General features: G+C 46.5%; 1 protein-coding gene across 27 annotated transcripts in view; it reads right to left on the bottom strand.

Annotated features, from left to right (window-relative positions):
- The window catches only part of MICAL3 (microtubule associated monooxygenase, calponin and LIM domain containing 3), a 2,019,125-nt gene that overhangs the window by 33,821 nt on the left and 1,972,093 nt on the right, over positions 1-13,211 (bottom strand). For 26 of the 27 annotated variants that reach the window (XM_078673602.1, XM_078673604.1, XM_078673606.1 and 23 more), the window contains 2 exons: positions 5,417-5,516; positions 4,015-4,088 (listed from right to left, as the gene is read on the bottom strand). In XM_078673602.1, coding sequence (XP_078529728.1) covers positions 4,015-4,088; positions 5,417-5,516 — 174 coding nt within the window. The remainder of the gene's footprint in view (positions 1-4,014; positions 4,089-5,416; positions 5,517-13,211) is intronic. The other variant, XR_013606836.1, reaches the window with a different exon arrangement.

The following is a 13,211-nucleotide window of genomic DNA, read 5'->3' as shown; positions in this document are numbered from 1 at the left end:
TTATGAGTTTTTTTTAGTTTGCTTCAGTTGTTCCCAATGGGTTTTTGGAAAGTCCGGTAGTTGAATGCCCCGGTCTGAGGGTATATCCGCTGATTGTCCAGATGGTGGCCTGAAGAGAGGGTAGATGATTGGTATATATATTTAAAATGGCAAAAGGTTTTGTCACTTTCTTACTCACCATGGATGGGAAATGTTTCAGGGTCCCAGCACACAGACAGGGTTATTCTATGGTCATGACTATCAATGAGAATCCTATGTCGCAGAACGAACAGGTACTGTTTTCTGATTACCTTCCTGGAGTAATATTTGATAACAAGATCAGTTGAGGAACTGACCGAGTTAAGAAAGACAAGATGCAAACAGGAAGAAAATGGATTGTAGGTAAATTCAGAGGTGAAATTAATTAGGTTGCATAGCTTTATTGCCTCAGAGTGTCCCACAAGTTTGGGAAGGAGGGAGAATGGATGGACCAATTTAACAGAAATGTTCTAATGTGTATTTGGAACTGCTGCAGAACAATGTTTAGAATGTACTGTATATTCACAGGGTAACATAGGAAAAGGATTGAGATAATGGTGACCCATTTTCCTCCCTTGTATAGACATTTTGTGAATCCGAAGATAAATTGGGCAGTTTGGATCACTAAGGCAAAAGTTAAGTGCCAGGACTGCCTGTGTGGGCCCAGTAACACAAATAGAATGTGCAACCGGCAAAGAAAGGTGTGTTAGTGTCAAGTGGGCCATCGCCAAGTATGCCGAATGAACCTTCCTGGTCATTCTTCAGAACTGACTCCAGGTGCTCAATCAATGGCTGGAAAAGCTGAGGGGAGGATTAGATATGGATGAATGAAGGAAAATAATTTCTAGAGCGCAACAAATGACAAAATGTGTCAAGGCGCTATTAGCAAGACAGTCTGCAGAAGACGAGAAGTAGGAAAGGCTGACTTATGGGTGTTAGGAAGTAAACAGCCAGGTCTAATGCCTTGCGAAACGAGATGCGAGATTGAGGGCTAGAAACTGATGGAGGTAGAGTTTTCCAAAATGTGGATGCTGCCACTGAGAAAGCTCTACCTCCTCCTCTTGATCTCTTGAATCGAGGTGTCTTTATTAGATATTTTCCTGAGGACCAAAGCTGTCTGGGGGGGGGGGGGGGGGGGGGTGGATGGGGGGTCAGTGGTGAAATAGGGCCAGAGTTGTTGAGGCGTTGTGGACCAAGCAAAGAGCCTTAAAGGTAATTTGCTTAGTATCAGGAAGCCAATGGAGTTTGAAAAGTCATACTAATCTTGCTGCCTCATGCTGAACCATCTGAAGTTTATGAAGGACTGATTTATTAGTTCCTGCATAAAGGAAGTTGCAATAGTCGAGTCTAGAAGTAATCAAAGCTGTTGCAACAGTCTGCCTTGTCGAAATGGGAGGTAGGTCTAAAAACAGATGGATCCTGTTACTTACCTTTAGTATCTCCTCGTAAATATATCCACCCTAAGCAATTGAGGAACATCTTGCCCCAGTGTCTTGATACCCTTTCTGGTGATTAGTGCACTATACAACTTGAGTTAATAATATGTTGATTTGTATGTTGATTTGTATAGTGCACTTGAGGAATATCCATTTCTTCCACTAAAAGAGGTTGGGATTTGTAAGGAAATGAAAACAGTGTTGAACTTGTATCCTTGACAAAACACAGAATACACAAAATCTTATATAAATCTCAAAAGTTTCGTAAAATTTGCTTGAAATGGGCAAACCAGGATTTGGGAAAATTAGAGATAAGCTAGAGAGCTGGGGCAAGTGGATCCTAGGCCTTTTGGGGTTGGCGATTTTTGTATTTTTACTCTTATTCTTACTCTTATTTCTACCAACCTACATATCGTCTATGTTCAACATGGGAATGTTGAATATGGGAAGGAATTGTACAGGTTGCAAAGGTTACAAACAGAGATTGGGACATAAGCAGTAATAAATAGATAGGAAAAAAATAAACTCCAGAGCGAGGCCATGCGTTTTACATTGAGTGGTATGAAAGCTGGAACACAGTGCAAACTGAGGGAAATATGAAAGCCTGGGATGCAAAAGCACAAACTAAACCGACTCCATCTTGCTTGTGTCAAGCAAATGCATTGGTATTGCACTAAAACACGTTTGAGCTTTAATGACTAATAATTAAAGGTATTTTGCAGAGCTCAGCTCTGGGTTGGCATTGGAAGACTCGGAGTGAAATACGATACTCTAGTTCTGGCATTTTCAAGTATCTCTTCGTAGCTGTTATGTACCAGGAAGGAGTTGTCACATGTAAAATTAACCCACATCTTTTTGTCATGCCAGAGATCTGAACCATGCAAACACAAGGAGATGATGGGCGGGGTGTTAAAACTTTTCAGACACTCACCCCCTAGTCACAGATCTGAGTTGAATCCATCATCGTGCTTTAGCTCACTTCGCCACCTCAGTTTGGACCCAGCCATATGCAAATTAGTCTTGACCCTGTGCCTCATGGGAACAGTCCAGCCTGAACGGCCAGGCTAGGTCCTCCCTGGATTGGAAACAAGTATCCTGGGACCAATTTCGGCAGGCTAGTTCGAATCCAGTGGCAAAGTGAACATGGGACCCACGTCTGGCCATACCCTGCAAACATAGGGTGAACAAAGCAAACACAAGGAAATGATGGACGGAGTGTTGAATCTTTTCAGACACTCACCCACAGTCACAGATCTGGGTTGAATCCATCATTGTTCTTTAGCTCACTTCGCTACTCCAGTTTGGACCCAGCCATATGCAAGTAAGTCTTGACCCTGTGCCTCATGGGAACAGGCCATCCCGAACTGCCAGGCCAGGTACCCCCTGGACTGGAAACAAGCAGCCTGAGACCGGTTTCGGGGTAACACCCCATATCAGCCAGGCTAGCTTGAATCCAGTGGCAAAGTGAGCAAGGGTCTCATGATCCTGGACCTTATTGGTAGGCAAAAAGCCACTATGTCCTTAGCTGTTATTCATGTGATGTACAGGTCAATGACACTTTAGAACTGATGAAGGGATCAATTCCCAAAGATATACCGGTAGATCAGGCACTAGAGCAAGAATAAAGTACTGAACGTACAGGGGTTTTGAACACTACAGTCAATAAATGTATATTTGAATCCCCTATCAGTAACCTTGGTGGTACGAATGCACAAAGCAAGCTTAAAGCAGAGCTACTAATGTCTGTAACACTAAGAAGGGGGCAACTGCTTGAATTGAGAAGCTGCAAAGAAAGAGGATAAACTGAGAAAAGAAAGAAGAGATTAACCAGGAGCATACCCTGAAAGAAGTTGTTACCCAAAACCAAAGCACCCAGACAGTTGAGAAAAATGACTTTAAGTGGTAAACTAACAATAAAAGTAACTCAATTTCTGCCTGGCTGACTGGAAAGAGCCTACTGGCATCCAGGAGGAGAAATTGCTTTGATTTATAAGCAACGTTTTATCTCTCTGCCTCTGTACCACTCACTCGTCCCCTGTTCTACCTCCTTCGGTGGGGGTAAGATGTTGGGTGTGATTTTGTCAGTCCTCTCATCTCATCATCCGATGCAAAATGAGACACTAAGTATAATTCTGTGAAATAACGTGAACTGATAAAAAGTGTACATACTGGAGGGGCAACACTTGGCAACTTTCTATGAGGGTTAAGAGGGTTTGCCAAATGTGTAGTGCCTTGCAAGTTGTTCATAAACACGTAAACAAATGTTTTTTACTGGGGGGCTGGAAGGGCGCATTTAGTAATGCAAGGCTACGTTCTACTGAATGCCTAAATAAAATCATTTCCTAGGATTGGGAGATTAATATAAAAGCCTGTGACCAACCAAGATCCAAAGCAGGGGAAATATACATGAGACATATTTCCTACTTTGATAAGTAAATAGTTCAGTTGTTCATGTATTCTTTCCTTGTCAGAAGCAAAGGAAACACTAAACGCCAAGTTTAGAGACGCTAAATACTTCGTTTATTCACCTTCTGTCCCACAGAATCAGTCCTCATCTTACCTTCCACTGCCATTCGCTCACGCAGTTCTTGCTGCAGACGACTCTGCCGGTCTTCCAACTCTAGCTCCCGAGCACTAAAGAGCAAAAAGCAAAATACAATGAATGCTAGCAGAATAATTGTTTAGAAACGTGTCCAAACAAGTATGTTTATCAAGTCAGAAGATAGGGTGCAGTCTTTCCAAGAAACAAACAAAAAAACTAAAATAAAAATCAATGAATCTTCAGGAAACAGCGGGCACGTGATAGGCTAAAGGAAGCCTTCAGGACTAGGCTAAAGGAAGCCTTCAGGACAAGCCTACCTCTTGACACCATGGATTAGAAACGGGAAAGGTCTCCTGGTCAAAGACTGCAATACTAACTACCCAAAATCCGAAAGAAATTGGGACACTAAGTTAAATGGTAGCGCCCAATTCAGAGAGGGCTTCTTGTTTTCTCCATTTGTACTGGTAAACCCTTCGGTGAAAGCTAGGAGTGATGGTGGATAGGAACTTGTCCTTATCTCACTTGACAGTTCCTGTCATCAAATGGCAAACTGCAAAACTTCCCTGTTCCAGATTTTGCCCCAGATTCTAAATCAGTCAGGCAGAGCTACATTTCTGCATGGATTTTCATTTTTTTCCAAGTGTGGGAGAACCATGTCCAGTCAGATCGCTGGAGGCTTCGGATGAAGCATCCGCCAAGCCTCATTCCCTGTATTTTTATATGGGAGGTTAGGGGAGACGGAACCATGTAATGCTCCTGACTGCGAAACCAATGGCCTCCCACCACCCACAGGCCCCCACTTACATTTACCAGCAGCTCAGGGCAGGCAGTAGATGTAGGTGTTAAAACCCCATGGAACTGGCGGTCCTACATAGTCATTCCCCATTCATTGGGTGATTACTTATAAGAGCATGCGCAGTACTGGTGCAGATTTACTGTATGTGAACGGTAATCACATGCAACTTTACTGCTACCTATAATCTCTAAAGGGTGTTGCCAAGAGTGTCTTCACTAACACGCTAAGCACACAGCCTTTTTACACCCCGCAGCTCTCATATGTGCTGATTCTGCTGAGAACATAACCTATCCCCTGCACTCTTCACTTATTGAACAGTATATTATGAAATGTGACAGCTTCACACAAGTCATCAATCCCCGGAATCCCCAGATCCAGGTTAACCACCCAGGCTGCTTCTGTGCAGCGCTACCCTTGAGATGGAGGGTCCAACACGGGAAGATCCAGAATCCCCAGATCCAGAGTAACCACCCATGCCGCTCCTGTGCAGCGCTACCCTTGGAGACGGAGGGTGCAACACTGGAAGATCTAGAATCCCCAGATCCAGGGTAACCACCCATGCTGCTCCTGTGCAGCGTTACCCTTGAGACGGAGGGTCCAACAAAGGAAGATCCAGCCACTCACAAGATCATGAGCTCAGACTCATAGCGCACAAGGGCATTCTTCTCTTGCACCAGCTTGAACCACTCCTGCATCAGCTTGGGGTCGTCTTTCTTCCCCATACCTGTCAAAAATAGAAAATAATGCTCAAAACAACCACACATTTATGCAAACATCATATTTAGAGAAAATGTACAGGGGGTGAGGTGGTGAAGGGAATGTGCTGGGTATGAAAGCTAACCCATGCCCTAGGACGAGTATCAACGTAGGCATGCAATGCATACAGCAACACGGTATCAAGATTTCAGATTCTCATCTCCCGGTCACCCAGATCTAAAGGAATTAAGACTTTATTCTTCGATGCTTTAAAGACACACAAACCCCTGCTAAAAGGAAGACAGGTTTTTTGATCCTGAAAAGACTCAAACCACTTGCCTTCCCTTTAAGCCCCTCCTTTCCTTCTATTGCAATGCTGTTCGTTCAGTTAATATTAGTCTAGCGGCAAGCTCTGGATGGTTCTTTTACTGCATCAGGTGCTTCATACACTATAGGAGCTGAAAGTACTAAGTACCTTTGGAAGGCTTCATTCATGCGCGCACTACTGTCTCAAGGATTTTCATTATCTTCCTTCGCAAAGGAAGCGTTCCCAGTGTGTGACTTAAAACGCATGAAACTTTTCTGACACTATCAGACATTTATGACGAGACTTGTAACCTGACGTTCAAATGACCTAGGTGATGATTCCCAGTTTCCACTAATTTACTTCTTAACGCACTTTGCAGCCTCAACAAGACCACGCTTAATTGCACTCCTTGATAAAATGTCTCGGAAGCCTAAATGGCTGCCCAGTCCGTGCTCAAGAACACAGTTTAATAAATACAAACAGAAAATAGAAGGTGAATGATTGCACCATCTTCACAGGTGTCCAATCATAAATTACACATTTACTTGTCTGGATTTTAACAGACCTACGCCCAGATCCTTGTGAGAAATGGTGCCTCCTAACGTCTGGAGCAGTAAATAACAAGTTTCTCATTTGTGAGGCCAGCAGAAGCATGCTGCATCCCTCCCACCTACACTCTGAACCCCAAGCCCTTAATTTGTTTTCTTCTGCAGCACTTCGTGGCTCTAAACCCATACCACATCGAGCCTTGTTTGACTGCATCTAAGCCTGGATTCGGCAGATTTTCCTGCATGCATGTTCTTTCTATGCCCAGGTACCGCTTACCTCAAGCCTCATTTATTTGGTGCCAAGCAGATCTATGCATGTCTTTTAAGAGCTGATCTTTGCAAGCCTTTCGTCGGCCTGAATGTTTACACTGTTCTGAAAATCTAGTTTTAAGATCGGATGCACCCTTAAAGATCACTTCAAAACCAGAATTATTTGCAGGTTTCTTACAAGGAATTGAAATCTTAATGTACAAAACTGAAGACATCCTGAAGGTAGAGGAACCAGGCATCTGGCATTAACCAACAATGGCCAGCACTACTCAGAAAAGAACCCCACATAATATGCCCTAGCCATTAGCAAGTGATCCGTGGTCCAAGTATGTGTCGGTATCTCGTTAGTGGGCGAAATAGCATGGGTTAAAAGTTAGTTCTGCCAGTACCATATGCGTTTTCACTACTGGCCTGATGCAAAGTTCCCTGAAAACAGGTTAGGGCAGCAGCATAAATCTGAACAAGATGATAAAGCCCCTTGAGACCAGTTAGACCTGGAATTCTTGGTGTAGTATTCACCCAGACCTTTTGCTTTTACTCCCCTGTTTTTACTGAACTCGTTTTTGTTGGCATTAGGACTCAGTGCACTGTACCCCCAGCTACCCAGTGGTAAAGCTTGAAGAATAAGTAATGTACTCTGGTAGCACACTTTCTGACGGATACTCTGCCTGAAGATTCCTTTTTAATCCTCCCAGACACCAAACAGGACCTGGAAATATCTTTCAACAGCTCCTGTGCAGTGAGGAATCTGCAGGTACATGGAGCCTCTAACAGACCAGCCTTACCGAAAAGTAGTACCTTATTCTTCTGATGGTTAATTCTAACCACAGACTGCTCATCTTTTGAATCAGTACAAAACACAGTTAACACCCTCCAACCAATTAAAGGTAGGTCTGAGGAGTGGTCTTAAGCAAGGAAGACCTGGCACCTGCAAAACTAACCAACAATTTATCATCAATGCGATATCCCTTAGTCCGGTGAATATATAATGTATGGTCATGCTGTGCATCCAACTAATGTAATCTCTTCTTGTATGTATGTGGAGCAGTAAAGAAGGTGGAAACCTTAATGGATTGTCCCACATCAAAGACTGCTTCCACTAGACAGCCAAGGAGGCTGAGTGCAGCAGCGCCATCCGTGTTATTCCTGTAGCCTTTCTTGCCAGCTGCTCCGGATTGACATCTGAACAGTGTACTCCGCACATATATGAGCGCAATTTGTTTCAAAGAGAATATTTCCTATTTGACATTCTATGTGCTCCTTATAAGGACCCGTTTGACCCTATTCAATTATCTCAGCTTATGTACAATGAATTATCCTGATGATGACCCCTTAAATCATTACGGGTCAAAACACATTCAATGCAATTGGACCCTTTTATTCATCTGAATAAGTTGGACTATTTTCCGATAGCTGTACTAAACCATGTACAAATACTTGCCTCGTCTTGTATGGCTCATTGTCATATTTTCTACACACACTCGCACTTTGTTCTTCTGACCTTATGCACTGTATTATCACTTGAGAGCTTTTTTCTTTTTCCTTGTCATGTGATTAATGAAATTAAGCATTGCATTGTTGCATCTAACTACCTTGCTTCAATGTAAGGACTATGGACATATTTTTAAGGTCCTTTTTGTTTGCTACATGAATTGTTACGCAAACAATTTAAACATAATCCGCAAGAATCCATTGGGTACATATTGGTATTTCTGCCCTAGGTTCTGGGCAGTTATTGGGCAGGCCCTGTCATTATCATATAGGTTCTGGGCAGTTATTGGCAGGCCCTGGCATATCATTGTTTACATTAAAGGCTGACAACCCTTTAAAAAAAAAAATGATGCACATTTTGGAAGAACCAGTTTAGTCATGAAAAAAGGTTGTATATGGAGGCTTAACTAAAGAAAGCCTGAAGCATGCGCATAAAACAAGCCAAAGTGACAGCAAAGAGGAACAAAGGTTTCAGAGTAAGAATCAGAAGTGTACAGCTGTGGAGAGGCTCAAAGACAACACATCAGAAAAGCCAACACCGAATTGAGGTCCCTCTGCAGCATTACAAATGGAGCAGGGGTACACATATAACAAAGACCTTCAATGAAAAGCATCACAACAGGTGATTTGAATTGTGAAGGTTGATTAGAAAGCGGAATACAGGCAGAAAGAGAAGACCAATAAACTTTAACTGTTCCGAGACCAAAGTTTTGCTAGGAAAACAACAAAACGAATAGTACAACATCAGTCAACACTGCCTGTAAATAGAGTGAACATGCTTCTCTTCACTTTAGGAGACAAATTTAGATCAACAGCCGGGATAAATGGTGTTTGTGGAAGGGCGGTGAGGTGTGAGAATAACATGCATCACTTCCACTGAAAGGCAAAAGCCGCTTCGCTAGTTCCACTAAATCTCCATGCTCGAAACTGTAGATTGTGGAAGTTCAGATGGAAAAGTGTATTCTGTTTCAGATACAGAATGTCCTCCCAAAGGCTAAGCCAGATTAGAAAGCACATGCTCAAGGGGCAAAGGTTGGTAGACTCAGACCCTCCAAGACAAATCCAGGGCCAGTAAAATTACGAGTGCTTGATTGTGTCTGGGATCAGAGGTATGGGTGTAAACACAAATAGAAGGCTGATGTCCTACCAAAAGTGGAATGCATCTCCTGTAGATCCTCAATGTGGAAACTGAAAAGCACAAAACACTGGACACAGAAGTGGTGAAGAGGTCCTCCAGGGGCGTACCCAAAGGAGTGAAGATTCCCTGAGCCAACTCTGAGTTGAGATGGTGCTCATGATTGGCAAGATGATGCTTGCTCAATTTATCTGCCTTGCTGTTGAGTTATTCCACCAGATGACTCTCTGGCAGTAAAACTCTGTTGTGTGGTGGTAGGGCCTCAACCTCTACATCCAAACAGACCCCAAGTGAACCCAAAACACCCTGCTTGCTGTTGTATCACATGGTGGTCACCTTGTAGGTAAGCATGTAGATATAACTGCCCATGATTGATGGCAGAAGCTTGGAGTGGGTCCAGGGTTTTATCATGTTAAGCTTTGTAACGTTTGACCTCTTGCTCCCTGATGGTCCTCAGGTGCATCAAGAAGTATTTGTTGTAGGGCCTGGAGTATCGTTTTGACACCAGACACCAAAGCCAGACATTTGTCGGTCATTAACCTACATCAGTTTCTAAAAAGTATACCATGTTTTAAAGCTTGCAGCCTTTGGTGCAGACGCACAAGTTACTACTTGTGTAACGATATATCTGTAAGAGACATTAGTTAGTGATAGATTCCTTACCTTAGAATATCCCCAGGCGTCAGACTGGAAACGGAAAGTTTTGCGTAGCAATACCCCTGTGCGCCAGCAGGCGTCGTCCGCGGCTCCGTGTCCATCGTCGATAGCGCCGGAATGACGTCGGAGTACTTAGACGCCGCCCATGCGCGCTGACGTCAGTTCTGATACTCAGCTTTTCCGCGCCAGATATGCAGAGCCATGATAGAACCAACACTGGTGCCATGAAACTAGGGCCCTGAAAGGGGATGACCTTAACCCTAGATATCGGTTCGCAGAACGGGGAGGATGGGTGGGTCGGTAAGGAATCTATCACTAACTAATGTCTCTTACAGATATATCGTTACACAAGTAGTAACTTGTGCATCTGAAAGAGACACGTTAGTGATAGATTCCTTACCTTAGAATAGATACCCCTGCAATACCAACCCCGGTGGTGGGTCTGCGAACCAATAATCACACCATAAAGTCCCGGAGGACGGAACGGCCAAAGAAGCCATCCCTACGGACTTGGCTGTCCAGGCAATAGTGTCTTGCAAACGTGTACAGCGAGGCCCACATTGCTGCCTGCCAAATGTCCTGCAAGGGCACTCCTCGGCCCAGGGCAGTGGTAGTCGCCGTGGCCCGTGTGGAATGAGCCCTTAGTCCAACAGGGGGCTCCTTCTTAGCCAAGGAGTAACACGCCTGGATACACAAGATGATCCACCGCGAGATGGTCCGCTTGTGCACCGCCTTTCCCTTCTAAGCGCCCACGTAACCAACAAAGAGTTGGTCATCCACCCGGACCTGGCGTGTGCGATCCAGATAGTAAGAGAGCGCACGTTTTGGGTCCAGACGGTGGAGCCTCTCTTCCTCTTTCGAGGGATGCGCAGGCGGAAAGAAGGTGGGCAAAGTAATGGACTGCTCGATGTGGAAGGCCGTGACAACCTTGGGCAGGAAAGAGGGTCTCGTCCGCAACACAACCTTGTCCGGGTGGACAGAGAGGAAAGGAGGAGTAGAAGAAAGAGCCTGGAGCTCACTCACTCTCCTGGCAGAGGTGATGGCAACCAGGAAAGCAGTCTTCCAAGTAAGAAGACAGAGAGGACAATTATGGAGCGGCTCAAAGGGAGCACACATCAGGTAAGTAAGTACAAGATTCAAGTCCCACTGGGGCATCACGAACGGAACAGGAGGAAACATGTGTGTGATGCCCTTCAAAAACATATTTACAATTGGGGACTTGAACAAGGAAGGCTGATCAGGTAGCCTTAAGAAGGCGGAAAGGGCAGAAAGGTACCCCTTGATAGTGCCCAGAGCAGAGCCCTTCTGGGCAAGAGAAAGAAGGAAGAGAACCTCAGAAAGGGGTGCAGAGAGTGGATCCACGGCCTTTGCTGTGCACCATGCCACAAATCTATTCCACCTGCAGGCGTATACGGACTTTGTGGAGGGACGCCTGGTTGCCAGAATGACATTACAGACCTCGGGAGGCAATTCAAATGGCCTCAACTGTCGCCGCTCAATCTCCAAGCTTGTAGGTGGAGACTGGATAGGTTCGGGTGGAGGACCGTACCCTGCTGCTGCGACAGAAGGTCCTCCCGAAGAGGCAGACGAATCGGGGGATCGACTGACATGCTGAGTAGCTCGGGATACCAGTATCTTCGTGCCCAGTCCGGAGCCACAAGGATAACCTGGGACCGGTCGCGCCTGATCTTCTTCAGCAGTCTGGGCAGAAGTGGTATAGGCCTAAAGGCGTACAATAGACCGCAACTCCACTCGCGACGAAAAGCGTCTCCGAGCGAGTGCCGCATTGGAAACTCCAACGCGCAGAACTGAAGACATTGCGCGTTCTCTTCTGTGGCGAATAGATCTAACCAAGGCTCTCCCCACTGCTGAAAGAGGCCTTGCGCCACGTCCGAGTTCAGACGCCATTCGTGATCCATCATGCACCGACGGCTGAGTTTGTCCGCCCTGGCGTTCAGAGAACCTGCCAGGTGTTGAACCACCAGGGTCACGCCCTGATGTTCCAGCCATTGCCAGAGGCGCAGAGCCTCCTGGCATAGGGTCCACGACCCCACCCCGCCCTGTTTGTTGCAGTACCACATGGCGGTGGTGTTGTCCGTGAACACCTGCACTACACTCCCCCGGACAGAGGGGAGGAATGACTTCAGTGCAAGTCGGATCGCCCGCAGCTCCAGAAGGTTGATGTGGAGACGGGACTCCGCCGGAGACCAGAGGCCTCTGATCTCCGCCTCTCCCATGTGGCCCCCCCAGCCCAGGAGGGACGCGTCCGTCACAACCACGTGCTCCGGGTGGGGTAGGGAGAGGGATCTGCCACTGACCCAATCGCGGTCCGTGAGCCACCACTGCAACGTCTTGCAGTGCCCTCAGAGATCAAGACATGATCGGACAAGTTGCCCTGATGCTGGGCCCATTGAAACTTCAGGTCCCACTGCAGAGCCCGCATCCGCCACCGGGCGTGATGCAACAGAAGGATGCAGGAGGCCATCAGCCCCAGAAGCCACAGCGTCAACCTGACCGAGACTCAGGACAAAGGCTGAAAGATCGGAATCAGAGCCTGAATATCCCGAACCCGCTGTTCGGGAGGATAAACCCGAAACTGCGCCGAGTCTAGAACCGCTCCGATGAAGAGGAGCTTCTGAGAGGGACACAGGTGCGACTTTGGCACGTTGATGGAGAACCCCAGCAAGTGTAGGAGGTCACCGTAGTCTGGAGGTGTCTGGGTCGAGCCCGCCTTCAACAACCAGTCGTCGAGGTAGGGAAAGACTGACACCCCTAACCGGCGCAGATGAGCTGCGACCACCGCCATCACCTTCGTGAACACCCGTCGGGCGCTGGTAAGGCCGAAGGGGAGCACGGTAAACTGAAAGTGCTCGTGGCCTACCGTGAACCGCAGGTAACGCCGGTGGACCGGCAGGACGGGCATGTGAAAATAAGCGTCCTGCAAGTCTAACGCTATCATCCAGTCTCCAGGGTCCAGGGCAGCTAAGACCTGAGCCAAAGTCCGCATCTTGAACTTCTCCTTCCGGAGGAAGCCGTTTACGTTCCGTAGGTCCAAGATAGGGCGTAGGCCCCCTTTGCCCTTTTTGGGTACCAGAAACTAGTGGGAGTAACAACCACACCCAACTTCCGGCCCAGGAACGCGCTCGATGGCCCCCTTGGCCAAGAGGGCCGTGACTTCCTCTTGCAGAAGTTGCAAGTGATCCCCCGACACGCGGTGGAATTGCGGTGGCATGGCCGGAGGGGTCGCCTCGAAGGGGAGGGAGTAGCCCCTTCGGACGATTTGCAGCACCCACCTGTCCGACGTAACAGTGCGCC

The sequence above is a fragment of the Lissotriton helveticus genome, chromosome 1_1 (genome assembly GCF_964261635.1).
Source record: "Lissotriton helveticus chromosome 1_1, aLisHel1.1, whole genome shotgun sequence".
NCBI lineage: Eukaryota > Metazoa > Chordata > Amphibia > Caudata > Salamandridae > Lissotriton > Lissotriton helveticus.
The sequence above is the reverse complement of the archived record's forward strand: the minus strand, read 5'-3'. Positions and strand labels throughout refer to the sequence as shown.